This window comes from Xiphophorus maculatus, chromosome 2 (assembly GCF_002775205.1).
Source record: "Xiphophorus maculatus strain JP 163 A chromosome 2, X_maculatus-5.0-male, whole genome shotgun sequence".
Lineage (NCBI taxonomy): Eukaryota > Metazoa > Chordata > Actinopteri > Cyprinodontiformes > Poeciliidae > Xiphophorus > Xiphophorus maculatus.
Window position 1 is genome coordinate 12,496,638 of NC_036444.1, and position 25,052 is coordinate 12,521,689.

A 25,052-nucleotide genomic window follows, 5' to 3' on the forward strand; every position below is an offset into this window, starting at 1 on the left:
ACAATGCTGTAAATGATTGATGGCCATAAAACCTGCATTTGCCTCAGCATGTGAACACACCCATCAGCTACAAGTCAGGAAAGTTTGCTTCTTGTTAACTTTGGTATTGGCAAAAAGTGAATCATTGGTAAAGTTATGTTTGTCATGGTCAATATAGCAGATGACCTAACAGTCATGTTTTGGCCATATAAGTATTTCTAATATTTAACTGTGTCTACATTTTTCTGCAGCTACTTTGCCAGTTCTAGGGTGGAGTTGATTTTGCTCTAGAGTTTCTACATTCATTGTGACACGTTCAACAAGATGTCGAAAAACATTCTTTAAAGATGTTGATCCCTGTTGACATGAGGGCATCAAGCAGTTGTAATTTTGTCAGCTGCACATCCATGACGTAAATCTCCTGTTTTGCCCTTCTAGATTGATATCTGGTGAGTGTGGAGGTCGTTGGACTAATGTAACCTAAGTAGCCATCAGAAGATGGGCACACTGTGCCAAAATAAAAAGTTTGGAATTGAGCATGAACAATTACTTTAAAAAAACACTGTCAAAGGAACACTATCACCTTAAAAACATGCAAACATGGTCGTGAGTGTACAGTACACCCAACATGTGTGTGCGTGGGCATGTAGGGGTGCGTGTGGGGGTGTACGTCCCATGTGTGACCCTAGCTGCTTAAACATGCACTGCTCCTTTTATGAGATACGTTAACAGCTGTGGTTACACAGGATTGTGACAATGCAGATACAGTGTTCTCTTTCAGTTCTGTCACAACTAAGCATTCCTCAGGGCTCCAGCGCTTAAAGAATCCAAACATTGAACTTACTGCCATAGCACGTGTTTGTGAAATGATATAACTTTTCCTATAAAGAACACACACGTCACAAGATTCACGTGGATCCCTTTTAACAAGATAGAAAAATCACAAGCCACTTAATGGTTGGTCATAGAAACCTTTTAATGATCAAAATGAATAAATATAAAATGATAGACATACCAAGATAAAACACTTTAAAGACAATGACATAAAATTAGTTGGTTTTTTTTATCTTCAAGCATCTATACATCTGTATAAACTGATAAAGAGAATACCACATATCCTTAACACATTTAAACCTAAATTATAATGATATAAATACAACTTCAATCAAAGGATGACAAAATTCACACAATGGTTTCAGTAACATACGTATAAGCTTTTCCTTCATTAAAAATACAATCTTTTTTACATTTTCAGTTCACAAGTTGAGTTTGTGTTTCAGGTTACACAGCCATGTTGTCATAAAGTGTCCAGTTTTTCTTTCTGAGATCAGTGCTCCATGTCAGAGCATAACAACATCAGTGAGTGCATTTTTTTTTGTCAGTGACGAAAAGATTCCTCAAAGAAGGGCCTGTGTTTATATCTCAGCAGAGGTGTGAATTCCCCAAGAACAGCATCTGTGAAGTTAGGTCGTCTCCAGGCGTAGACCATACTGTTTAGGAATCCTTGGAGAGACACAGTGGCACCCTAAGACAATAATAAAAATATACAATGTTGTAAAAACAAACTCAGCTTCTTTTGAACCGTTAAAATTCTAAAACCTATTTGACAAAATAGGTTGTAAACGAGCTAGCCATACTACCCATTTTACCCATTTTAGGTAGTTTTACTACCTAGAGGTAGTATTTTTCAAATACTACCTCTAATACTTGAATAAAATACTTGAATAAATACTACCCATAGGTAGTATTTTTCAAATACTACCTATGGGTAGTATTTATTCAAGTATTTTTCAAATACTACCTATTTCAGTAATTTCTGAAAGTATTTATATTGGTTCTGAAAGTATATTTTGGTTGTATTTATGCCTAAGTTTGTCATTACAAAAGCAACTTCAACTCTCATTTAGCAGCTCATGCAGTCCATTGTCGTGGCCTTCCTCATGCCATTTTAGTTTCCACTATTTTCAGTAACAGAAATGAATACATATTGTAAGCAACAAGTCTGAACGTAGCTGAAAAAGCTGTAAACAATTATGGCATATGGCATTTTATCTCAGAAGCTCTTCTGATACAAACCTGTATCAAATACAGCCAATATAAACTGTCTTGTTTAACATTCCTTTGGATCAAGGGAGACATCAGAAGAAGGAGGAGCACTACAGAAGAATCAAGTGTAAAATATTAATTTTCAAGCTAAAATACAGATTATTGTTAATTTTAATTGTGTGGGTATGTGTGTGTGTGCAAGTACCTGGAGCCCAACAGAATAATATGACCATAACAATATTTCGTGCTGTAGAAAACACTCTTCTGAATTGCCTTCTTGAATGCCCATCTCCCTCCACAGGGAAGAGCCCAACTTGCATGTACTTTTCATGCCACTTCCCGATTTTCCAATAAATAACCTGAAGAAAACAGAAAATAATATCTGTGTCTTTAGATGGTGCTGTCAAACCACCATTATAATGGAACTGTTTCTATTTGAAAGGCTTTTTAATGTTGATGTTGACATAATCTGACTGCTGATTACTCACAGAGCAAGACAACATTGCTGTTATCACTGCAATGGCAAGGAAAGCTCTGATGAAAGTATCATGTGTCTCATCCTAAAAAATATATTAAAAACATTTAAGGACATTGTTAGCAAAGAATTGTACATGACCTATGAACAAAATGCAGCAATGGCAAGGAACAAAGTTTACAACAGCAGGTTCAGGACACTCACCACTCCAACACAAGGATCCTTCCAGACATGCAAGAACAAAATACAGCTGGAAAAAAAAAATATAAAAAAAGAATATAAAAATTACACAAGACAAATTCCAGTAAATTAGTGTGAGTTTAAATTATGGACCACCTGCATGCTCACCTGTGGCAGTACGAGCTACCGTTATCACTGAGCCCATACTGTGAGCTGGAGGTTGTAGGAATTAATGTGGCAGGTTTTATCAACAGAGTGCACACATAAGCAAAGTAAATGGCAACTGGCGTCAACCTGTGATACAGGAGAGGAGAGTTAGCTGCTGCTTGCTTATGAAACCTTTGGCATGACAATGGAAAGTTGAAAGACTCACCACACAAAGGCATATAAAGGAATCGCTTTGATTTTTCTCCTACACCGACTCTACAAATCAAGACAGAAAGGCATAAAATGACTAAATATTTAAACATTATGAATTCAAGTAAATCAAAATAAGGTCTTATTTTGCCTCACATGTTCATCTTCTTCATCTGATGCTCTGTCCCTCCAGCCCAGGATGGCATTCCTCGACTTCAAGGCATAAACGACGGCCAACAAGAATGAAATGAAATAGAATGTCTGGAAGACACAGTAACACAATTACACAAGAAATCATTCACAGTGTGCTCATTTAAGTTATTGAAAGGAATAATCTAAAGTACAGTAACGCATGCAAGTATTTAACGCTTCAAGTCAGCTGGGGAGGTCAGAGGAGTTTCAGACATTTTTATGAAGATTGTCTTTATTATGTTCTTTCAGGACATTTTTACTATTTCTACAAACTTTCTAAAACTAACTTTGTGTGTAGCTTTACCCGAACATAAACCATGTCTGTGGACTAAATGCATAAGAGATGCTGAGTCGCAGGAGCATATCTTCATTAATTTATTTTAAAGCTTTGAGTTAAGACCATATAAACTGGAAGTTCAGCAGTAAAAGACAAAAGCCACAAACGCTCAGACTATCATTCTTAAAGTGGCACTGTGAAGTGAAGCAAACTATTATTATAAGCACTTTTGTTTGTCAGAGAGCAGAATAAACAAAACCTATCTTTTATTTATTAGTATGTTATAAACAAATAACATTTTTCAATCTTACTATTATAAATAAAAATTATAAATACATTGTTAGTCGTTATTAAGTTATACCATTTTTACAAGAATTTTTTGGAATCTAAATTGGTTACTTTAATCCATTTTATTGAGTCTTTTCTTGTCTTTTAACCTAAGATTTGAAGGAAGTTTCCTTCTGTAAAAAAGTAAAATGAAATCTGCCCAAGCATGAACCAGCCCTGTAAATGATTTGCGTTACTGAAAGTACGGTTTCTCACCAGTGACAAGGGGAGGAGGTACGGGCAGACGACGCCATTGAAAGGCTGAACTTTGTTTATGACACTGGTATACAGCAGGATGATAGCAGCCAGCAGGTCGGCCAGAGAGAGCTGCACCAAGAGGTGAACCTGTAAAGAAATACTCTTAAAACATGCTGACTTGGTGTAAAATTGTCCTGGTCAGAAAAATCTCAACAAATGAAACGAGTCATTCTCCTCATAAACGTTCATATCCCATGAAATTGTTTCAGGTTTTGTCATGTTCATCCACAAACGTTGATATATTTTATTGAGGTTTTTGTGATAGACCAACATAAATTAGTCCATGCCTGTGAAGTGAAATGATAATGATTGAGTTTCTTTTTTTATTTTTTAACTTATGTTTAAAAGTGCTGGAAGCACTCTTCTTGTAAATTGCTTTGTTACTCCATTCCTTTCAGGGTTTATCACAAAACTCTAAATACAGTGTCTTAAAATTTGTGATTGTCTCATGACAAAATGTTAAAAGGTACAAGTGGTAATAATGATCTTTTAAGTCATGTCAGCTATGACTTAGTAAAAAAAAAATCCACAACATAACATCACAAAAATGAAAAATATAAGAACTTGGACTCACTTGTCCTCTTAGGTGTCTCCATCTTACTGTTGAAACCAGCAAGACTGAACAACTCCCAGTTACACTACGGATATTGAAGAAATAGTGAGATTAGAGGAAATCTTTTATTTTAATTTTAAACAAACTCTAAGCTTCCGAAAGGAAACAAAAAGTGAAAAAGACCCTTAAATCTTTAAGATAAATAAAAAAGAAGATTACATCACTTGAAATGCAAACACATGTCTTCAAATAGAATGATTTTCATAAAATCTGCCAAGATGATAATTAAAATATTATACTTTGGATTTGTGTGAGCATGACAGCTAAAACTCATTTGTACAGTAAACAGCATTTTTTAAATCATGAATTTGATAAATATTCTATATATATGGTAAAAAAAAAAAAACACATTTGATTAATTCTGTATTTAATTAGAAGCTATAAGTTAACACTGCTAAGGTAAAACACAAAGGCAAATTATCTTCTCTTTATGTGAAACTAAATTCCAATGAAGCCAAAAATGTGTTACTATAAAAATAAAAAAAACACTAAACTGATGACTCCGTCACCTGATCTGTACTGAATCATGCTAGAACAACTTTAACACACCTGTGTAATATGTAAAAACATAACCCCTGGTTCAGTAAAGCACAGTATTCTTAGAAGACAAAACATTGAATTTGACAGACTCTACTGGGAATATCTGAGGTACAACTCCAAGTTATGAAAGTCACGCAGCTACTGTGCATTATGTAAGAGCACTTCGGAAATCCAAAACAAGAAAGAACATTTCCTTCATGAGCATGCTGCTATGCAGGTTTGGCAAATATGCGTTGGAGAAGTAATAGAATGCCATTAATGAGCTGCAGACACAAAACCATGTTTACATCAGTTTTATTTTGAAATATTCAGAATAAAACTGAATATTTCTGAGAATATTCAGTTTTATTCCAGGAAACATAATTAATAATCACAATACCTGAGAGAGAGCAACACTATGTACAATGTAGAGAGAGCATCAATCTGTAAAAACAAAATGAAAAAAAAAGCTTTAAATCATAATGAGTGCCCTTGAGAAACATTGCAAATGCCAAAAAAAATACTTTCTAAATTACCTGTTTTCTGCCCAGTAATCCACTGAAATCCACAGTAGAATTTGATATATTCATATTTTCACATTCAGTACATCTGCTGCTATGAAATGTGTCTTCATTACAGTCCTCTGTGAAACTGTTTTAACCTGTCACAGGACACATTCTTTATAAACGTCTCCGTCTTATCACATGCTGCTGCTTTGACTCCACCTGCTTGGAGATTTTGTTTAAGTAAGAGCTGTTGGCATCATGGCATTCTTTCAAACAGGAATCCCCGCATGAGCAATCGTACTTCCAATAAGGATAATAAATAATTTCCACTGAAACATTTCTTTTGAATTGCTCTAGCAATTGTATTTAAAAAATTTTGTTTGCCTCTACTTGTTTTTCTGCTGCTATATTGTGCAGTTGCACAAATTACGTAACGGTATATTTTAACTGATATAAATGTCTCAGTGTGTCATTTATATATGTAGAAATCCATAACTCTACGTTTAGATTTTAATAAAACAAATACAGCTTGGTTTGTACGGAGTAGAAGCTGTAAATGCCGTGAAACAGTGACATCTAGTGGTACTTCTACGGACGTGACTGGGCTTTTAAGTGAATTAAAGTTTGGCGGAGGCGGGGAGGAGGGGGGGGGGGGGCACGTAACAGTACACGTTATTTTACGCTTTCTTCTGGATTGAAATGTATTTTCCCTATCAACCAATTAAATGGACATAAAACATTAGGTTTGTCTAAAAACACTTAAAAAAAAATGATGTAAAATCTTTCGGCGTTGCTCTGTGTTTGAGGACAAATGAAGCTGGTTCCGACTGATGACGTTGCGCCTTCCACGTTTACACCGGACGTGGCAGTCTGGAGTGAAATCACAGTAACTTCCCTCCCGTGTTAAATACATTTCGCTTTGCTGTTGTAGTGGTCAAACATCACTTCTAGCTTTAAATAGTCCAACATCGTCGGGCAGCCATGGGGCTCACCATCTCGTCGATCTTCGGTCGGCTGTTCGGGAAGAAACAGATGAGGATTCTGATGGGTGAGTAAAAAGTTTTGTTTGGCTAACGGCGGTTAGCATCGCTTACTCCAGAAAAATGAGATGAAGCCAGTTTAAAACTGCCGTTCAAGGATAAGTGTGATAAGATGGATACGAAACGGGGTGTGCATTGTTTCCGGAAAATAAATCTTAATGTCCCCCTCCCAAAAAAAAAAAATAAATAAAAAAATAGACAGTTTTCGTTAAGATGTTTGGCGCAACAGGCTTTTAACGTGGCCTCCTTTATGGAATGTTAGCGATATGTAAATGAAAAGTTAAGCGCCGAACTTTAAAAAGTTACGGTTTCCAAAATCCTCCAAATTAAAACAATGATGCTCAAATCAACCCACGGTTTGATCCCATAGAGATGGAAAAGTATAAAAAGGAATACACTGAACGCTGCAAAGGACTAGAAATAAATCTTCACTGTCCTGGAAGTTTGAGATGCTTCTATAAAGGGTTTTATTTGTGGATTAAATGTTTTTTAATTAAATGGAGATCCAGGTTAGTTGGACTCATAAGAAAATACGCATTTGTAAACCATCAAACCATCATTACATTTGAATTGGACGGTGATTTACAAAGTCTACAATAATTATTTACACAGGAAACAAAGGTGGGAGAGCGAAAAACATCTTTGAGTCATAATTTGAAATTTTTGTTTAAAAAGAACTTGAAATGTTTATAGTCCAACCCAAATTGACAATTATCCCTGTAATTTTGTAGGCTTGGGGAACTCCTATAGGTTCCTCACATTGACTACCTATGTTTTTTTTATGATCTGGAAATAATTTCGACAAAAAAAAAGTTGATTTTGTTGGTGGGGTGAAAACATATTAGCTTTTTTAAAAAAACAGACAATCTAAGAGACCAAAGAAGCAGCAAAGTGCCTCTTAATTTTGCTGTCAGAATAGCATTGATTCATAGTTTGTGGAATCTACAAATAGTAAAATCCAAGAACTGGATTTTATATTATAAGTGTTATTTAAAAAAAACAAACAAACAAACCCTGAAAAACTTTAGAGGTTTGAGTTCACCAAAAATAAAATATTGAGATATGCGTAGAAACATGACTCTAGCACAGACAGTATTACTTCAGAAGTTGCTCTCTTGGCAGAAAATATCAGCACTAACTTCGTACAGTCAAATACTGTTTTTGTTTTACTGTGATGATTAGGTGAAGAGTTCTTTAAATAATTTTTTCATATTCTTTCTACCCTCCTCAGTTGGACTGGATGCTGCTGGAAAAACAACAATCCTGTATAAATTGAAGCTTGGTGAAATTGTGACCACTATCCCAACCATTGGTATGAATTTTATTTGAAACTTAGCCCTTTTTTTAAAAAAAAAAAAAGTACTTCTGTCAGTTTTCATGGTAATGTTTTTGGTCTGTCTCTTTTCTGTGAAAGGATTCAATGTGGAGACGGTAGAATATAAAAATATCAGCTTCACCGTTTGGGATGTGGGTGGCCAAGACAAGATCAGACCTCTTTGGAGGCATTACTTCCAGAACACACAGGTATGAGATCATCTTTAGTTTGAAGTTACAGAGAAAACCCTGTTATGCAACTACAACATAATGTGAAACTTTTTCAGGAGGGGATTTATGCAGTGATTCAACTATTAAACTCCCTAGATGTTTTATTCTTTCCTCATTTCTTTCTCTGTTATTTTACTTCCTTGTTTGCTTTTCTATTGTTGACTTGGAGAATGTTCGGTCCGTAATTTTTGTTTGTAGCAGAAAACAAAGCGTAGATATTAGATTAAAGTTATTTATACAAAAAGCAGAACATTCTAGTTCTTGAACAGGTCAAATAAGGCGAAATTACATAATCACTCAATAATGAGTGATTCTAAGGCAAATCTTTTCTTTCTGCTGCATGAGAATGTTGCAACGTGATAAGCAATCGCGGTTTAACACTGTGAAGTCACAAAAAAGTTGCAATAAAGTACTAATGATTGTTCTCTGTGCTTGATCTAAATAAAATGTTATTTATGAGAAGGTATTTTCAAATTTAGCTGGAAAATCTTGATGTTTCCCACAAAGTTTTCCTAAAAAGTTAAATAACTGAACACAAGGTTAATATTGTTTTGGTATTAGATCTAAACATGATATTAATTGTGCAATACTAAACATCTATTCCATTGTAATTCTTTTTTATTTCTTAGGGTCTTATCTTTGTAGTGGACAGTAATGACAGAGAACGAATTGTTGAGTCTGCAGAGGAGCTCTCCAAAATGGTACGTTATCTAAATACATTAAATTTGTGACATTAAATTTTATTAATTCTTTTTTTTTTTTTTTTTTTTTTTTTTTTTTTTTTTTTTTTTTTTTTTTGAGCTGAGGGTGTCCAAAAATTCCTTGGAGTTTACTAGAAAGGCTTGTTCAGTGTTATCATTGCCAGAAGAGGTTTAGCTGGTTTTGTAGCTGCAGGAGTTCACATCAGGATAAATGTCTAAGAGATGAGGTCATTAAAAGCAATAATAATGATTCTCTATTCGTTCCAGCAGCATTTATGTAATTATGGCTCTGACTCAGCTCATCTTTGAGTAACACTGATGATCAAAGGTTTCACTTTCTTTCTCCAAGTCGCCTTTAAGAGGCTCATAAATCTTATTTATAAGAGGTTAAATAATAAACAATATTTGGAGGCCTCTTTATGACAGCCTAGTTCTGAATGGCAGCATTGCTCTGAATTTACTTCCCAGTGAAAACTTTTTTCACAATACATTGATTTTTTTTTTTACACTTTATTTTTACCTTAAAGCTTAGAGTGATGGAAAAAGAATATCAAAGTGTAGACGTAAGTTGTGTCAAACTGTTTGGATAAATGGATTTTTTTGCTGCATGGCCTCCAAAGTAGTCTGGTGCTTACAGGAATTCTGGAGTCTTTGTTCAGAAAACCTTTGAAGGATTTGGGCCTTTTTGATTGAGAGAAATTAGCACAACTTATGATAGGATCCAGACATGTTTCTGGGGAAAGACTAAATATAATCATTTGTGTGGCTTGTCGTGTTTCTAATTTCATAATGTACTTTATGTACCCATTTTTTTTCTGTAAATTGGATAGTTGGTGATGCACCAGTCAGATTTTTTTTATTTAACCATCACCAATTTCCAGATGACTTTTAAGAACTCATCTGTCTTCCCACATCAGAGAAAACAAACCTGCCTGTTCTTTATTAAGTTTTACAGAAAACTACTGATTTACAAGCTTATCCTTACCTGTGCATCAAATCTCTAAAGTCAAATTCCACCAGAAGATGGTGGTAGTTCATGCATTAGACTGAAATTTGTCATAGTTCTTAGTTTTAATGAATTTATAAATGGGAAGAGAAAAAAGATTTTTCAGTATTTCACCTGAGCGGACCGTGTCATAGTTTATTATTTTTGACTTTTGGCCAAATTAATCTGTGCTGTTGTATCTGATGGGGAATCTGTAATTCTTGCAGCTTCAGGAAGATGAGCTGAGAGATGCCGTCTTGCTGGTATTTGCCAATAAGCAGGACCTTCCAAATGCCATAACAGTCAGTGAACTGGCAGAGAGACTTGGCTTACATTCACTTCGCAGCAGAAAAGTGAGTAATCACTCTCGCTTTAAATCTGAGGACTTTATTGAGTTGTGATGGTCATCCCCTGAGAGCCACACGCCCTTTCTCTCCACAGTGGCACATCGAATCCACCTGCGCCACCCAGGGCACCGGGCTGTATGAAGGACTTGACTGGCTGTCCAAAGAGCTGTCGAAGAACTAATGAAGGATTTGCTGGACAGCAGAGTGTGACTGATCAACATGAGAAAAGACTCAGACGTTCAATCCAGAGCCAGTTTATTTTAGCACCAATGTTTACAAATAAAACCTCCAGCCTATTGGACAGTTAACTCAGTTATGATAACCTCTGTTTTATTCTTCGTTTTTTTTTTTATATATATTTTCAGTAGTTTCTTTCTGCATGGTTCCTTTTCACACTCATTCATTTACTCTTCCTGTTTCATGGTGAGCAAAATTATATTTTTAGAGATTTCACAGAAAGAAATGCATTTATAAATTTAGGATTGATGGTAGAGGTCGACTGGTGGTCTCCCTCAAGCTGTTAATTGCCATACTCCCTGCTGTTATTTAATTTCTGGATGCTTTGTCTTTTGTTTTAATTCTGTGCCAGCTAACTGTTTTGTAGATCTGTGGCTTGATGAATAATTTGCTTCTAGTTTGGTGCCAAAAAACATTTTGCCTTCTGGTCCCCTGTGGTATAGACCTCAGTTATTCATTTCATGGTGCATTATTAGGTGAAGCTCCTCCTTGTGATGCATTTATGTCTTTGTGCGAGATAAAGTTATGCAACTCTCCGCTTTGTGCTACATTATATGCTGTGTTGCAGCAGAACCACAACACTGTGAGTGTAGATTGATGTCTTGCAACTTCCTTATAAACTCTTGATCTCACTTATCTCAGTTTCTTGTGAATTTGTTTTCACATGCTTTGTTTTGTGCTTTAAGACCAGCAAAGTTTTTTTTTTTACTTTTCTGTCATCTAACAGAAAGTAGCTTTGGCCCAAAGGAGGAAGGAAGTGTTTTCTCAGTGTTGACACAGGACCTGAGACATTGCAACACTGTGAAATCTCATATTATTTCCCCCTTTTTAAAAAAAATTCCAGCAACATGTAATGTTGACTTTGTTGTACTGTGTAACAAACACTGTAAAGTATTAATTACTTTCCTCTTTCTCTTTAATAAAACACACAGCATACTGACCTATCAGTTTATCTTAGTGTACATTTCAGCTTCAAGACATTTGTTGTCAGTGTCTTTTAAAACAAAAAGCTCTGAATAAAGCCACTGTTACACTACCCTGTTATCAGCATTTTTTAATGATCGTGCACTCTTACAAAGATTTGCACCAGAAAAGAAGTTTGGAGTTTTATTTTTTTTAAGCATGCCACTGCGTTAAAAACAATTTTTTTCTGATTGAAAAGAGAAAAAATCTGAAGAGGGAACTAAAGATTAGTGTTACGGCAATGAGAGCGTGAAAAGATGCAAAACGCTTGTGATAAATATGTTTACACAGATGACTTGGGGTCTAAATGATATTTATCATTCTGTAGTTTTTTTTCAAAAGTTGTTCTCTTTCTACACTGCTATCCACATTTCATATGAGGAATAAGTACAACTTTAATTCATCAGGGTTCTGAATAGTATTGGGCATAACTATACATACGCTGTTGCTCAAAGTCCTGATTATGAGAGAATCAGGTCAATTTAAATAATTTCATAAGAAGATTAAGTTAGCTATGTCTATTTTAAAATATCTTATAATATAGTACTTGTGCTTACATTTGTATTTTCTAATTTTTTAACACCTGGGTTGATCAGTTGTTCAATTAATCAGCTTGATACATTTCTCATACTTTATGAAGATTTGAAATGTGTCAACTAAAATGTATTTAGCATATGCTACTTATACATTTTGGAGATCATCACATCAAAATACTTATTTCCAGTACAAATATGTTGCTTCTTAAAATAAAACATTGACACTTGGCTCCGCAGTGTCTTAAACTGTGATTCAAACATGGCTGTTACGGGGAACCAAGCAAAGATGGGGGAGGTGGAGCTTACAGCCTCACATCGTCATTACCAAGCGGCTCCTGTTGCTGGATGCTGGATGCTGTGTCTGGAGATAATCTTAATAAATTTAAGGTTTAAGAACGGTTCAAATGACTGCAGGGTTATAATCTGTGTCATAACCTCCCTCAGAAACTCTCACCGGCAAACAACAGATGAGCAACGTCTTTCATCTTCTTTTCAATTTCTTACTCCATTTAAATTTGTCCAGACTTCTTGCATTCAAACTTGGCTTGTGAGGCTATGGCTAATAATTTAATTTGTCAACATCACAAGCAAAGCAAATTCATGTATGGTACCATGGCTATTTGCAAGTAATTAGGTCATTTGGAGAGGTGAAGGAATAAGCGTTGTATAATTGGCTTGCTACGCTGCATGAATGTCTTTTCTAATGTAATTATGACAGCTAATCAGGCTTAGTGGAGCTGGCTCATCACTCGGTTCTGTTAGTGTGTGAGCAGAGAGGGTAAAGACAGAGGGGCACATGTGTGTCTAGAGCCTTTCTCTCCCTATTTCAGAGGTTTTAATGCTGGGGAATAAATTAAATGGGATTAACAGCTGTAGTGTTCATCGTAACAACTAAGGTAAGCCATCAAAGTAATTATTATATGAGCTGTCAGATCATTTTATATGTTTATTGGGTTTATTTTAGGATTTATACCCCTTGAACCTTTTCATGTTTTGTCAGATTAGAACAGCAAATATCAAAGTATTTGATTAGGATTTTATGTGATAGGCCAACACAGCATGGCACATGACTGCAAAGTGAAATAAATCTAAATAGTGACTTGAATTTGTATTCACCCCGCTTGAGGAACAGCTTTTGCAGCTTCTAGCAGGTTGTAAACAAGGATTGTCCTGCATTCATCTCCATTCAGCTTTCCATTGGCTCTGATCAACTGATCCTGCTGAGATCATCACATTCTACCACCACTGTTTTACCATGGAGATGAAACTTTTAGGGTGAATTTGTTGTTAGTTTTCTACCATACAATGCTATAAATACAGGCCAAAAAATGTAATTTTGTTTTCTTCCTCTTAGAGCATCCCATATGTTTACTGGATCCCTTTAAATAGACTTAGGCAAAATTTAAATTGGACTTCCCATGGGTTTTCTGTCTTCTCCAACCACCTTTTGATCATAGCAGATGACCTCTTGTACTGAACCAGGTTCTGCTGGAGGTAGATGGAGATGTTAAAGGGGAGTCTTTCCTCTCCACTGTTGCTACATTCATGCTCAGTGCGAGTAATTGCTGCAAATTAATGAATTGATGTAATCTACTGGGTTTTCTTAAACAGAAAACTTTTAAACCAAACTGAACTCGATGCACTGTTTGATAGGAATAATTGGAATGTATTTATGATTGGACTGAAACTACTTTTCTTTTGTAAATTGCCGTGTAAATATGGCGTGCTGTAAATCAGTGCTCAAAATTCAGGGCTAGGTCTGTGTTCGCAGGATGATGCCAAGTTTGAGCCCACATGTACCAGTTCCAAGGCCGTCCTACTCTCAGGCCAGGGAGAACCTGGTGAGAGCCATCCCACCCAAGATTCTCTGTCTGCTGGCCTGTGGAGGAAAGGACTGTCGCTATGAGGGACCAGAATGCTGGAAATCAAACCAGCAAGTCATTCGAGGCCTTTTCTCCTCCTGGTGAGAAGATGTGACTGCAGTCTCAAAGATTATGGTGTAGAATGTAAAATAAAGGATAGTTTGTTGGTTGTGAATCCCCAACTGTTCCAGGGTGACCGATGATATAATAGCAATGGCTCGTCCATCCAATCATCTCATCAAGAAGTACAACATCATAGAGCAGTTTCAAAGGTAATCGCTTGACACATTTTTGTCTCAAAATCCATTAAGACACATACAAAACAACTCGACTGGCGTCTTTGTTTCCAGGTTGAAGATCAGGTCGATCATCAACATGCAGCTCCCCGGGGAGCATGCTCACTGTGGGCCTCCTCTAGACCTTGAGAGTGGTTTCACTTACTCTCCACAGACCTTCATGGACAATAAAAGTGAGAAGCTAATAGACTTATTTTGAGGAATGCAATACATTAGTAGGAAAAAGCGAAAGCTGCAGAGCTAGTTGTTATTGTGTTACACTGGGGAAAAGATATTATTAGACTTTATATGTTATTCTGAACTGCTATTTTTTCCCCCACAGCAGCCAGGGATAAATTCAAATCAAATGACTTTTTATTAAACACGAGGCAGCCCTGCAATACTATTTTAATCTATTCATTTTCAGTTTACTTTTACAACTTTGGGATGCCAGACTTTGGTGTGTCGTCTCTTGTTGGAATCATCGATGGGGTGAAGGTTTTGGCCTTCGCTGTAAAGGAAGGACGTGTAGCTGTTCACTGTCACGCAGGCCTGGGCAGGACAGGTAAGATTAAATATTGCATTCAGTTTTCATGTTCAAAGCATTCTCATACCTTTTTTTAAATTATTTTTACCAGGATAATAAAATCCTAACATCAAATTAAGTTTTGTTGGTTTACTGTGACAAAATGGTCAAAAATTTAAGTGGTATTAATACTTTTGCAAGAAATTGCATAACACCATTTGATGCTCAGAGTTCTTGGGTGTTTGTTGCTGTTCTCTTCTTGCTGTCTAAAAGGTGTCCTGATAGCTTGTTACCTCATCTACACCCTGCGTATAAGCCCCAGCGAAGCGGTTCACTACGTGCGCATTAAAAGGCCTCGTTCTATCCAGACCCGGTCACAGATAAACCAGGTGTTTGACTTTGCTCGCCTGCTCGGCACACAACTCACTCAGTATCCAGACCTCAGCCTGCGGCATGGGGCCCCTTTCACCCTCCAGCACTACTTAAACCGACAAGCTCTGCTGCTTCACGGCCAGGAGGCACGCAGACTCAGACACACTCCCAAGGTTGAGCCATCATACTACACTAATCTTTCTACAATCAAACATCGCTGCTCTGTGTCACAGTTAACCTGGATATCCTTTCTGACCCCATTTGATCAGGTGGTGTACCTCCTGTGTGTGCGGCTCTCCTGCCTGGCTCTTGGTCTGGCCTCTCCTCCAGAGGTCCATGCTGAACTGGAGAAGAGATCAGCTCTGAGGGTTCTGAGCAGGGCTGTGAGAGAGACTCTTGTGTCCAAGCAGTATTTGCCTTTGTTGAGCGAAGGCCGTAAAGGCTCATGGGCCGGCTCAGGGTCAGTGTCCTCCTGGGACGAGCCTCTGGGGTTCTTAGAGAGAAAGCACGAGGTGTTGCTGGACAAACGTAGCTACAGTGAATCTGACGTTACTAAGATCATAGTATATGAGGTAAAACGCATTCACAATTGTAAATATTTTAATAGTTTTGAGCCGGCTGTTTAGGTGATACTCACTGTTATGCTTCCTCTCTTGAAGGACCAGGAACTGAGCTCATACTGCACCGCAGCTCTTGGAGATGAGAAGCACTGGTGCTTACAGGATCTCCTACATGCTGATCTCAGACCAGTTAGTCCAGTCTTTGGCACATTTTCATTTGGGCAACTATATCTCAGAAAGGAGTTCCACATGCTCAACACTGCAGTGACAAACATAAAAACAAGCAGCAGCTGCACAAAAATGCCAAAAAGCTCAACTGAAAAGGAAATCCTGAAATGCAGCTCCAGCCAGGAGGTACAGTATTTTTCCTTAAAGTAAAAGTGATATGTTTGTTCAAAATGCAGCAAAAATTCTCCTCTCTCTCATATGGGGCGTGCTGTGGTGGCGCAGGGGGTTAGCACGCCCCACATTTGGAGGCCTTAGACCCGCGGACGTCGCGGGTTCGACTCCCGGTCCCGACGACCTTTGCCGCATGTCCTCCTTCAAAAATGGTGCCTGCAGACGCAGCTCCTGTTGTGTGTGTGTTAATCTGTGTATAAAAAATTCTTGCTGTAACTGTGAAATAATTTCCCTGCTGGGATGAATAAAGTAATTCTTCTTCTTCTATAAAGTTGTACAGAAATCTACAGACTCCTGGCCCAACCTTGATTGCCCGACAGGTAGCCAAAGCAATGGCAGATCTAGGTTCTCCAGGTGAGACCGCTTTACAGAGATCAGCTCTGCTGCAGGTAAAAATAAGAATTCTCCATGTCTCTCATATAATTACATTACTTGTCTTTCACTGTATTAACTCCCATGTTTTCTGAAGGAGGAACTGAACAGCAGTGACTGTGGATGGGCCCTGCTTGTCACTGAGTCAGATCCTCAAGTCCTTTGTTGTCTCTTGTGGACCTGGTTGGAGAAGTTAAGAGTCAGTTTATATAAAACAAAAAACTTGTTTTCCACACTGTGCATTCCTTTTTAGAACTCTAGTTTAAATTGATCTCTTTGTCTCTGATATAGGATCCTGTTCTGAGCAGTGAGGATATAGAAAGGTTAAAAGTAGGAAACAACAGAAAGCCTCTCAGCATTCTAAAGAAGGCAAGTACCAAAACATTATATTTTCAGAAAAAAAAAAAATTCTCATTATGGATAACCAATATTAATTTCTCTATCATTTCAACATCACAAAAAATAACATTGGCTGTCTTCTTCAGTTAATCCCTAATTTTTTCCAATATTTACAGCCGCAGAAACATACAATCTATTGCCTGCTGAGTTGTGTGAGTACAGTGATCAGCCTGTGTCCACACAGAGAGGATGCCATCCTCCGACGGCTCATATGTACACTTACAAGGGTAAAACAACCTCAGAGTTAAAATGTTTACCTTAATATAAATGCTTTAAAACTAACTGTATTTTTTTTACTCAACAGAGTCCTCAAGAGAAAATTGGAATCCTTGGTCCCTTGATGAAAGTACTCCAGGCCAGTTTGAGAGAAACTTTCAATACGCACAGACAAATCAAGAGGGCCTGCAGCATCAATGCTACACCTTAAAGAGTTTAAATAAAAACAAACACAAGATAACTGAATGGACTTCAAAGATTTCCCTGAAATTATTTAGTTAAGTAATTGGATGAAAAACATTTCCATAAAGCATATGAATAAAAATGTGATATCAGAACTTCGTAGCTCCTTCATTTCTATGTTGTCACTGTTACAGTCATGAATTAAACAAAAGCATAACTGACAAAATTAATGTGATCATATATACCAGCTTCTTGCATTAAACAACAAAACATTTCTGGCTGTGAAAGTCAAGTCAGTTAATATTTTCTTTAAATGGTAAACCTAAGTCAATGCCAAATCCAAACAGTGCATTCACGGAGGCGGCTCATGCCTTGGTTCCAGCCTTTCATAACTAATAAATCATTTACAGAATCTGCATTTTGAATGTTTTTCTTTTCACATCCCTGAGTTCCTTTGCACTTCTAGAAAAAAGAAAAAAAAACTCTAAACGCATATTGAGTGCGACTGCAAGAGTCCTTTCCATGACAATGTTGCCATAGCAGCAATGCCGAGCAATACACAATCTGTGTTTGGGTTCACTGGACCTGTTGAGGTTGAGGATAAAGTATGAAACACACACTCGCCACTGGACAGGGAAATTTATCAGGTAAAGTAATCCATATGTTTATTAAATTTAGTACCTGGCAATAAAAGGTTGTATTCAATTTGTGCAATGTTGCTGTGGTGTTTGATTTTCTTTTTATGGAAGCTGTTCACAGTTTTTTTTTTCTAGTCATTTCATTAGCGAATTTTCAGAATTCCCGCATTTGAACCTCATTATGTTGAAAATGGGGAATAAGAGACTTATGTTAATCTGTAGCAAAATTCACTGTACATTTATGTAATTCAATTACACTGTTTATTCCAGAGGGGGAAGTAAATGTTCTACTCATATCATCCAAATATAATTAAAGAGTCTTTGTGGGCAGAAAGGATTTCCAGGAGCAATCAGTCTTGCAATGAATTTGAAGAAGACTCTGACTGAAGACTGTTGCTATATGACAGTGTTATGACTGTTATGACATGCTAACAGCTGAATATCCTGGCAGCAGAGACGATATTTCACAGTTTACACGAAATATAAACTGCAATGGTGCCATCCATTGCTGGTGCATTGCTGTTAATCCTCCTCATGTGCTTTTGAAGCTCCTGTTTAAATCTCTGCCAGGCCACATGGCCAGGAAGCTATGCAGATAACTTTATGGATGGTGTGCATGTTGTTACATCTGTTGTAAAACTAACACATTTCAGAAAAAGAACGTCATACCAACAGCCAAACATTACAGGGCAGTCTGATGGTCTAGTGCTGTTGTGCTTTTTCAGCTTTCTATAAGGGTTTAGTCAAAGTCTAGACTTCAATAATCTTGACTTGTGATGTAATTTGAAAACTGAACTTTGTGTTAACTGAATATGTATGTGGTTAATATTAAAAACAGGAGAAAATTATAGAGTGGCAAATACTTTGAGAGAAAATAAAGCAAATTTCTGACTGTTTGAATGTCTTTTTTATAACTCAAATGCTAATAAGTTTTCTCAAAGCAATGCCAAGTGATGAGCTTTGGGTTGGACCTTGGAAGCCTCACAGACCAAGGGGGCCTATAGCTGCTCTCTATGGGAGCCCGGGGCCCAAATATTCCCTTCCTGGGCTTATAGGTGGGGGCAAAATTGAATATTCTAATATTCTATCAGTACATATATTATTGATACATTTGAAGGTAACATGACTGCCTCTGGTCTGAAAAGGTGCTTCTCAGCATGATCCTACCAAATGTAAGGCGCCAATGTTCTCCTTTGGTGCTCGTCATGAGGAAGCGAATACAAACTGCTCTCCTGGTCCAAGATATCTGATCCCCTCCAACATGACCATGAAGGGCAGAAGTAAAATGCCTGCATTTTCTCTTCTCGGCCGACCGAAGCAGCTTCAAATGTCCCATGTGCCCGGACCAGGTCAGTGGAGCAGTTTTAGAAATGGATTTTGGAAATGCACACATGTACTGATGATAGCAATACATAACCAACTTACCTTTCAGTACATATTGTAGGTAAGTTGGTTGTATATTGCTATCAATATACAACCAATATTTATAGGAATATTGGTTGCTATCAATATTGATACTTACCATGGGTCTTTGTCTCATGGGTCTTTCTCTCATGGGAAAAAGACCCATGAGAAAAAAATGGGTCTTTTTCTCATTTTCCTTGGCGTCTTATAGGCCAATATTCCCCAGAACGTTCTGGAAAGATGACCATCCGTTCAGCTCCTGCTTATTCCCTGTATGGGAGGAGAAGAGATCGCATTAACACCCTATCGCCAGGTAGTATTTATGTTATGGTGTATAGAAGTAGTTTCACCTCAGAAGGCAGATAAAAAAATATCTCTTACTAATACTGCAGGTCCAGCCACCTACACTCTGCCCCCCATGCTGGGCTGTAAAACTGCAGTTGCACCTTCAGCACCCAACTATACACTTCAAGGCCGCAGTAAAACTGGAAGTTTCCACGAAGACTCTAACAAGGTTTACAAAGACTACATGGTCCCTAAAGAAGACCTAACAACCCCCCCCCCCCAAAAAACCTTGAAATACTGATTTTTCTGTCATGTGAATTTTCCTCCAGACTCCGTCTCCGGGCCCTGCTGCCTATAAAGTTGTGGACCCCTCTATATATAGGCAGAAACCTCCACAGTACAGTATAAAGGGACGCAACTTTGCTCCTGAGGAAAACACAAGTAAACCAGGTCCAGGAGCACACTATCCTGAGCATGTAAGAAACATCCTATTTTTATAAGAACAGGCTCCAGGTGTTATATTTGTTAAAAATATTTATCTTTTTCATTCTAGGTCACCTTTACAAGAGCAAAAGCCCCCAGTTTCACCTTTGGACTCCGCCATTCACAATACATTGCGCCCCTCATTATAAACGTAGATGAATGAAGGAAGAAAGTTGGCTTTAGACAAAACAAAAAAAAAAATCACAATTATTGAGATCATGTTTGATCATATTTGTCCTGTCATGCTGTTCATACAAATGTCAAAAATTGGGTCATCTTTAATTTCTAGCTTTTATATTAAATTATCAGAAGGATTTTTTCTTCAAAATACTAACAAATTACATTTATTTTGGATGGATTTTAAATTTTAGTTTTAAAGATATGTAATAAACAAAAGGAAATCAGTAAATAATGCTTTGTGATTGTCTTTGAATCCTTCTTTTTTGGTTCTTGTTTTGTTCCAAAAACTCTACTGGATGTTTTTTTTACAATCTTGCCAGAAAAAAGTACAAGAAGTCTATACTAAGCATAGATTTTGGAATGCATGGGCACTTCAAAAGCAGTAATCTAATACTGCTTATATATCTCACTTTGTCAGGTTTGTTACTATAAGCTTACTTCTAAATTGAATTAAAAGTCTTTAGGAATTTTAATTAAATTAACACAAATTTTTTTCTTCCTTTTTTGTTGTTCTGTTGATTATTTTATTCCCAAATAAAACTGTGCTTAAGGCCCTAAAAAACACTGGGCTCTGTCTAAAAGTATATGAATGAATGAATGAATGAATTTAGTGCGTTTGGATTTTCAGTCAGGCATTTGTAAGGACAGCTTAACAGAGATCAGTGGTCCTGTGTGCGTCCCTGTTGCATAGAAACGAAAATAGTCTGGGACGTCGTGCGTTCACCAAACAGTTTCCCCTCAGAAATTGGACCAGAACCTATTCTGCGGTAAACAACACCCGTTTTAATAAGCTCAGTCATTGTTTATTCTCTAGATTGTAATTAGCGGAGTTGTTACATCTTTAGCTGGGATGAACAATGAAACGTAGGGTCTGAAAACTCATTACAAGCCTCACCATGAAGCCAGTAACGGTAACCGTGCCCTCGTCAGTTTAGGTGTTCTAATATGGCAAAAATAAACACTGTTGAAGCAGTTGAGTAATCGGCTAAAGAAGCTAGCTGGCTGCTGATGGGAGGCTAGCGGTTCTATATTAACTCTGACCGAGGAGATTCACCTGGCGGTTCTCAAGTCCTCTTTAACACGACACATTACTGAGGAACCAGGGCGGAAATGGCTGATCACATTGGCTGCATCCCTGAACTAGACCAAAAGAAATACGATGCACGCGAACAAGTGAAGATCATTTGCCTGGGAGACAGCGCTGTGGGTAAATCAAAGTGAGTCTCAGCTGGAATAACACAATAACCTTTTTTTCCGCCTGGCTGTCTGAACATCGATTCTGTCCTTTCCTCGCAGGCTGATGGAGCGGTTTCTTATGGACGAGTTGTATCCTTAAGTTGCTTTGTGTGTTTTACATGTAAATGTTTATGGTCGAGATTACTTTGGATCTTTAACACTCTTCGCGCAGTCGTCCACAGCAGCTGTCCACATATGCGTTGACTTTGTACAAACACACAGCGAACGTAGGAAACAAGACTGTTGCAGTCGGTGAGTGTTTTTGCTCTTGTAACATTAGTTTTACCCAGATGAAAATCATCACACGCTGCATTTAAGAGTGGTTGCTGATTGTGATCCACAGATTTCTGGGACACAGCTGGTCAAGAGCGATTTCAGAGCATGCATCCTTCATACTATCACAAAGCTCATGCATGTATCATGGTAAGACACAGTTGCTTTTTTAAGACCATAAAAACAAAATCAATCAGTAAAGACATTTTTATTAGGTTGGTCTCCTATTAAACCTCATAATATTTGCTGTTTTGTTTTTAAGTCGTAATTTAATATGAATTCAAGAGATTTGCATGTGCACAGAGCTCTGTTAACATCAGCCAACTGGTCAAAGTTACTTTGAATTTGTCCATTTCGACTTTTCTTGTTTTGTCCTCATTTGATTGTAATCATATTCCTCCTTCAAATTCATTCTGTACGACTGCAGCAAAATGTCTGAGATAAGTGTGAGAACACTGCATAGATTCTAAGAACATTTTCTTAAACATAATACAGACAGAAGGGGTTGTAAGAAATAATCAAGGAAGACTGAAATGGTCAGATTTATAATCAGAGATCTTCAGGGAACATTTCCAGATGAGTGTAAAAAAACACATTGTTAGGTGAATACTTTTCATTAAGATATATATTTTTTTCATTTCCAGCAATGTTTCTTGTGAAACTGCAGGATCGTTACTTCCACTGGATGGTTCACACTGTCTGGATACACGTTTTCACTTGTTTAACTGAAAGTTGTTTCATTGTTCTTCCTCTCAGGTTTTTGATGTTCAAAGGAAGATCACATACAAAAACTTAGCCAACTGGTATAAAGAGCTAAGAGAGTACAGACCTGAGATTCCCTGTTGTGTGGTAGCTAACAAAATCGATGGTAAGTCTGGTTGTGGCATTAAAGCTTACAATTATTATTCAGCTGCTACAATACATTAAAGTAGAATATGTGGTATTGCTTTTTCTTAATTGTAAAATAGGTTTTCCTTCTTGATTAGGAAAAGGATTATTAGATTAAAGTGACGTTTCTTTCTTCCATCTGCAGCCGACTTAAAGGTCACACAGAGAAGTTTTAGCTTTGCGAAGAAACAAGGGCTTCCATTTTACTTTGTCTCAGCAGCGGATGGAACCAATGTAGTAAAGGTTTGGCTTTGTTGTTTTCTTTTGCTCTTCTTCATTTTGTAGCAGTTTTACATTAATGGACAGAATAACAATATTCCATTTAGTCTATAATAATAGTACAAATAAGTAAAACTGTTACCAATCATTTCATAAGCTTTCCGCGTTACTTCATGGTTTGTGGATGGTCTTTAAACTAATTCAGTAAATCTAATTGTAGGCTCTAATATGTCTTAAATTAAACCAGAAAGAAATGTTGACATATCAATATCTACTCTTTATTGTCTTCATTACACAAGACATAATCTTGGCGTAAACTTGTTTTTATTTCAGTTTTGAACCTTACTGTGTGGCGTTAGGGGCTGATGTTTAGTAGGCTAGGTGTAAAATCCAACAAACCAGACCTAAATTTAAGCAATTCAAGTTTACAAAGTTATATTTAACTTGCTTGAGATATAAAGACAGTTAAATATAAAGCAAAGAAGTTAGTTATTTTGCCCAATTCATTTAGGTCTTACATTTAAGTCCTACATTTGTTTAACAAAGGTCTTAAATTTAACTTGGGTCTAAATTTGAACTTCTCAATGACTCTCCCGTCGTTCACTGTCCCATCAGATGTTCAGAGAGATGATCAACAGAGCAGTGGACTACAAACAAAACCCCAGTGACTTCATGGATGAAGTGTTGGAAGAATTAGAGGTGTGGCTGTCCTACTCAGATACTTTTTCAGATTCCTAATAAAGACCTGGAAATTTCCATCAATATCCTTTTTAAATGTATTTTACATGAAGACATTTGCTAATCTAGTTGTAGGAATTAAGAGTGCAAAAAAAATCAGATTAAATTTTTCTGTCACACTTCCTTCACAGAACTTTGACCTGGAAAAGAAAGAGGAGAACTCTGAGGCCGAGGAGGACGAGCTGAAAGCAGAGTCTCCAGAGTTGGCATGAAGGGTCTGAATCAACTGGCACATTATTTATTCTTGTCTAAGTTTTGAACATTTAACTTACTGGATTGAAAGTCTCCTGCTGGAAACTGGCATGTGATCAATTTCAATCACTGTTGTCCATCTGTCCAGTGCGAGGAACCAGGAAATGAACCCAAAGTAATAATTTGGTTCTCTCTAGCTTTTCAGCTTCTGTGTTTTAGCTCCTATGCTCACAATTTGAAACTCTTATAGGGATAGTTACTTTAATAGAATGTTTTCTGGAGTGTGACGAAAACTGTACTCTGTGTAATAACAATGTGAAGCATGAAAAACTGACACAGCAAAGATAATGTGCAATTATAAAGTGTATTTCCTGCTGTTCTCAGTGTTTGTGTGTAGTGTTGTGTGGAGCGCCAGCAGGCTGCCGCATCTGTTGGCTGCTTTACTTGCATTAATTTTATGATGTAATTTTTTTTTTCTAGCGCCTTGTAAATGAAAGCCTAATGTACCCTATAACCAACTGTGATCATGACCCTTTGCATCTTGCTGTGACGCCGCGTAATCAACTGAACATCAGCGTTTTATAAGAAACAGCTGCTACTCATACCCGAGTCTGTTACTGTGAAGATAAGCAACTTTAATAGGTATAAAGTTTTGAGATACAACTTTTGCCTTTTGTCAAGTTTTGTTTTGCATTTGTCCAAATTCTCTGACTTTTTCAAACTTTTTATTTGTAATTGGAACAGAAGCAAAATTATAGAAAAGCGACATGCATACAGGTGGCTGAATGTATGTAGTTCAGTGAAAAAGGTGTTTGGTCCCTCACAGGTTTCAGATTTCTTCAGTTTCTTGGTATTTTTACAGTTTCAGATCAAACAGATTTTAGTGCCAGATAAAGGTAACCTCAGAAAACATAAATGTTTTCAAACTTTCATTTGACATTTTAAAGTAAAATCTTGACAACTGTGAGATGGACTTTTTGCATTATTTAAGCTAACCAGAGGTTTTGGAGACATTTTTGCCTGCTCCTTTAATGTTGCATCATGAGCATTAGCTTTAATGATTACAATGAGGTCTACATTGATGCAAATGTTATGATTTATTTCATCTCCAGTGAGTAATTTAGCTAAATTGGCAAATCCTGGAAAGGTCCAATACTGTGCAGTCGTCTCTATTTTCCAGAAAATCTGATTATTTTGTAATTTACAAAGAGAGTAATGGATTTTTAACATGCACTAGTTTGCTTTGGAAAGTTTTTATTTTACCTTAAA

At 37.0% G+C, this 25,052-nt stretch overlaps 5 protein-coding genes across 6 annotated transcripts; 4 read left to right on the forward strand and 1 right to left on the reverse strand.

Annotated features, from left to right (window-relative positions):
• Positions 1–930: 930 nt before the first annotated feature.
• LOC102217259 lies at positions 931–5,914 on the reverse strand. Its single transcript, XM_014469872.2, has 12 exons — positions 5,760–5,914; positions 5,624–5,667; positions 4,666–4,729; positions 4,050–4,178; positions 3,194–3,298; positions 3,054–3,103; positions 2,849–2,974; positions 2,705–2,750; positions 2,514–2,585; positions 2,231–2,384; positions 2,056–2,135; positions 931–1,504 (listed from the first exon to the last, which is right to left on the reverse strand). The coding sequence occupies exons 1-12, from the start codon at positions 5,811–5,813 to the stop codon at positions 1,358–1,360; spliced, it is 1,071 nt and encodes a 356-aa protein (XP_014325358.1). The 5' UTR covers positions 5,814–5,914; the 3' UTR covers positions 931–1,357.
• Positions 5,915–6,483: 569 nt separating this feature from the next.
• On the forward strand, positions 6,484–11,620 carry LOC102217424 (ADP-ribosylation factor 4-like). The gene is made up of 6 exons (XM_005802019.3): positions 6,484–6,777; positions 8,001–8,081; positions 8,184–8,293; positions 8,944–9,015; positions 10,228–10,353; positions 10,442–11,620. The coding sequence occupies exons 1-6, from the start codon at positions 6,711–6,713 to the stop codon at positions 10,526–10,528; spliced, it is 543 nt and encodes a 180-aa protein (XP_005802076.1). The 5' UTR covers positions 6,484–6,710; the 3' UTR covers positions 10,529–11,620.
• Positions 11,621–12,874: 1,254 nt separating this feature from the next.
• Positions 12,875–17,453, forward strand: LOC102229075 (protein tyrosine phosphatase domain-containing protein 1-like). The gene is made up of 13 exons (XM_014469855.2): positions 12,875–12,979; positions 13,855–14,046; positions 14,137–14,217; positions 14,296–14,414; positions 14,648–14,785; positions 15,020–15,291; positions 15,388–15,690; positions 15,778–16,032; positions 16,350–16,466; positions 16,547–16,648; positions 16,741–16,818; positions 16,965–17,075; positions 17,153–17,453. Exons 2-13 carry the CDS (start codon positions 13,856–13,858, stop codon positions 17,273–17,275), a joined length of 1,890 nt encoding a protein of 629 aa, XP_014325341.1. The 5' UTR covers positions 12,875–12,979; position 13,855; the 3' UTR covers positions 17,276–17,453.
• A 307-nt stretch (positions 17,454–17,760) lies between these two features.
• Positions 17,761–20,315, forward strand: odf3b (outer dense fiber of sperm tails 3B). Of its 2 annotated transcripts, XM_023343036.1 has the most exons (7): positions 17,762–17,894; positions 18,816–18,940; positions 19,031–19,234; positions 19,501–19,602; positions 19,682–19,803; positions 19,904–20,050; positions 20,128–20,315. In XM_023343036.1, exons 2-7 carry the CDS (start codon positions 18,829–18,831, stop codon positions 20,218–20,220), a joined length of 780 nt encoding a protein of 259 aa, XP_023198804.1. In that variant the 5' UTR covers positions 17,762–17,894; positions 18,816–18,828; the 3' UTR covers positions 20,221–20,315. The 2 variants fall into 2 exon arrangements, with proteins under 2 accessions (XP_005802077.2, XP_023198804.1); XM_005802020.3 differs by having other exon boundaries at positions 17,761–18,940.
• Positions 20,316–20,743: 428 nt separating this feature from the next.
• On the forward strand, positions 20,744–24,446 carry LOC102229334 (RAB, member of RAS oncogene family like 2B). The gene is made up of 8 exons (XM_014469867.2): positions 20,744–21,454; positions 21,534–21,563; positions 21,646–21,725; positions 21,817–21,896; positions 22,503–22,614; positions 22,780–22,877; positions 23,469–23,552; positions 23,723–24,446. Exons 1-8 carry the CDS (start codon positions 21,348–21,350, stop codon positions 23,801–23,803), a joined length of 672 nt encoding a protein of 223 aa, XP_014325353.1. The 5' UTR covers positions 20,744–21,347; the 3' UTR covers positions 23,804–24,446.
• Positions 24,447–25,052: the final 606 nt, after the last annotated feature.

Coding starts and splice junctions, on each gene's coding strand:
- LOC102229075 (XM_014469855.2), top strand. CDS start 13,856: ATGATGCCAAGTTTGAGCCCACATGTACCAGTTCCAAGGCCGTCCTAC. Junction 14,047..14,136: donor CGAGGCCTTTTCTCCTCCTG/GTGAGAAGATGT, acceptor CAACTGTTCCAG/GGTGACCGATGATATAATAG. Junction 14,415..14,647: donor GACCTTCATGGACAATAAAA/GTGAGAAGCTAA, acceptor ATTCATTTTCAG/TTTACTTTTACAACTTTGGG.
- odf3b (XM_005802020.3), top strand. CDS start 18,805: ATGCTAATAAGTTTTCTCAAAGCAATGCCAAGTGATGAGCTTTGGGTT. Junction 18,941..19,030: donor TTCCCTTCCTGGGCTTATAG/GTGGGGGCAAAA, acceptor TGGTCTGAAAAG/GTGCTTCTCAGCATGATCCT. Junction 20,051..20,127: donor GAGCACACTATCCTGAGCAT/GTAAGAAACATC, acceptor TTTTCATTCTAG/GTCACCTTTACAAGAGCAAA.
- LOC102229334 (XM_014469867.2), top strand. CDS start 21,348: ATGGCTGATCACATTGGCTGCATCCCTGAACTAGACCAAAAGAAATAC. Junction 21,726..21,816: donor AAACAAGACTGTTGCAGTCG/GTGAGTGTTTTT, acceptor TGTGATCCACAG/ATTTCTGGGACACAGCTGGT. Junction 22,878..23,468: donor ATGGAACCAATGTAGTAAAG/GTTTGGCTTTGT, acceptor CTGTCCCATCAG/ATGTTCAGAGAGATGATCAA.
- LOC102217424 (XM_005802019.3), top strand. CDS start 6,711: ATGGGGCTCACCATCTCGTCGATCTTCGGTCGGCTGTTCGGGAAGAAA. Junction 6,778..8,000: donor ACAGATGAGGATTCTGATGG/GTGAGTAAAAAG, acceptor TACCCTCCTCAG/TTGGACTGGATGCTGCTGGA. Junction 8,082..8,183: donor GACCACTATCCCAACCATTG/GTATGAATTTTA, acceptor TTTCTGTGAAAG/GATTCAATGTGGAGACGGTA.
- LOC102217259 (XM_014469872.2), bottom strand. CDS start 5,813: ATGAATATATCAAATTCTACTGTGGATTTCAGTGGATTACTGGGCAGA. Junction 3,104..3,193: donor CAGATGAAGAAGATGAACAT/GTGAGGCAAAAT, acceptor CTTGATTTGTAG/AGTCGGTGTAGGAGAAAAAT. Junction 2,975..3,053: donor CCTTTATATGCCTTTGTGTG/GTGAGTCTTTCA, acceptor CCTGTATCACAG/GTTGACGCCAGTTGCCATTT.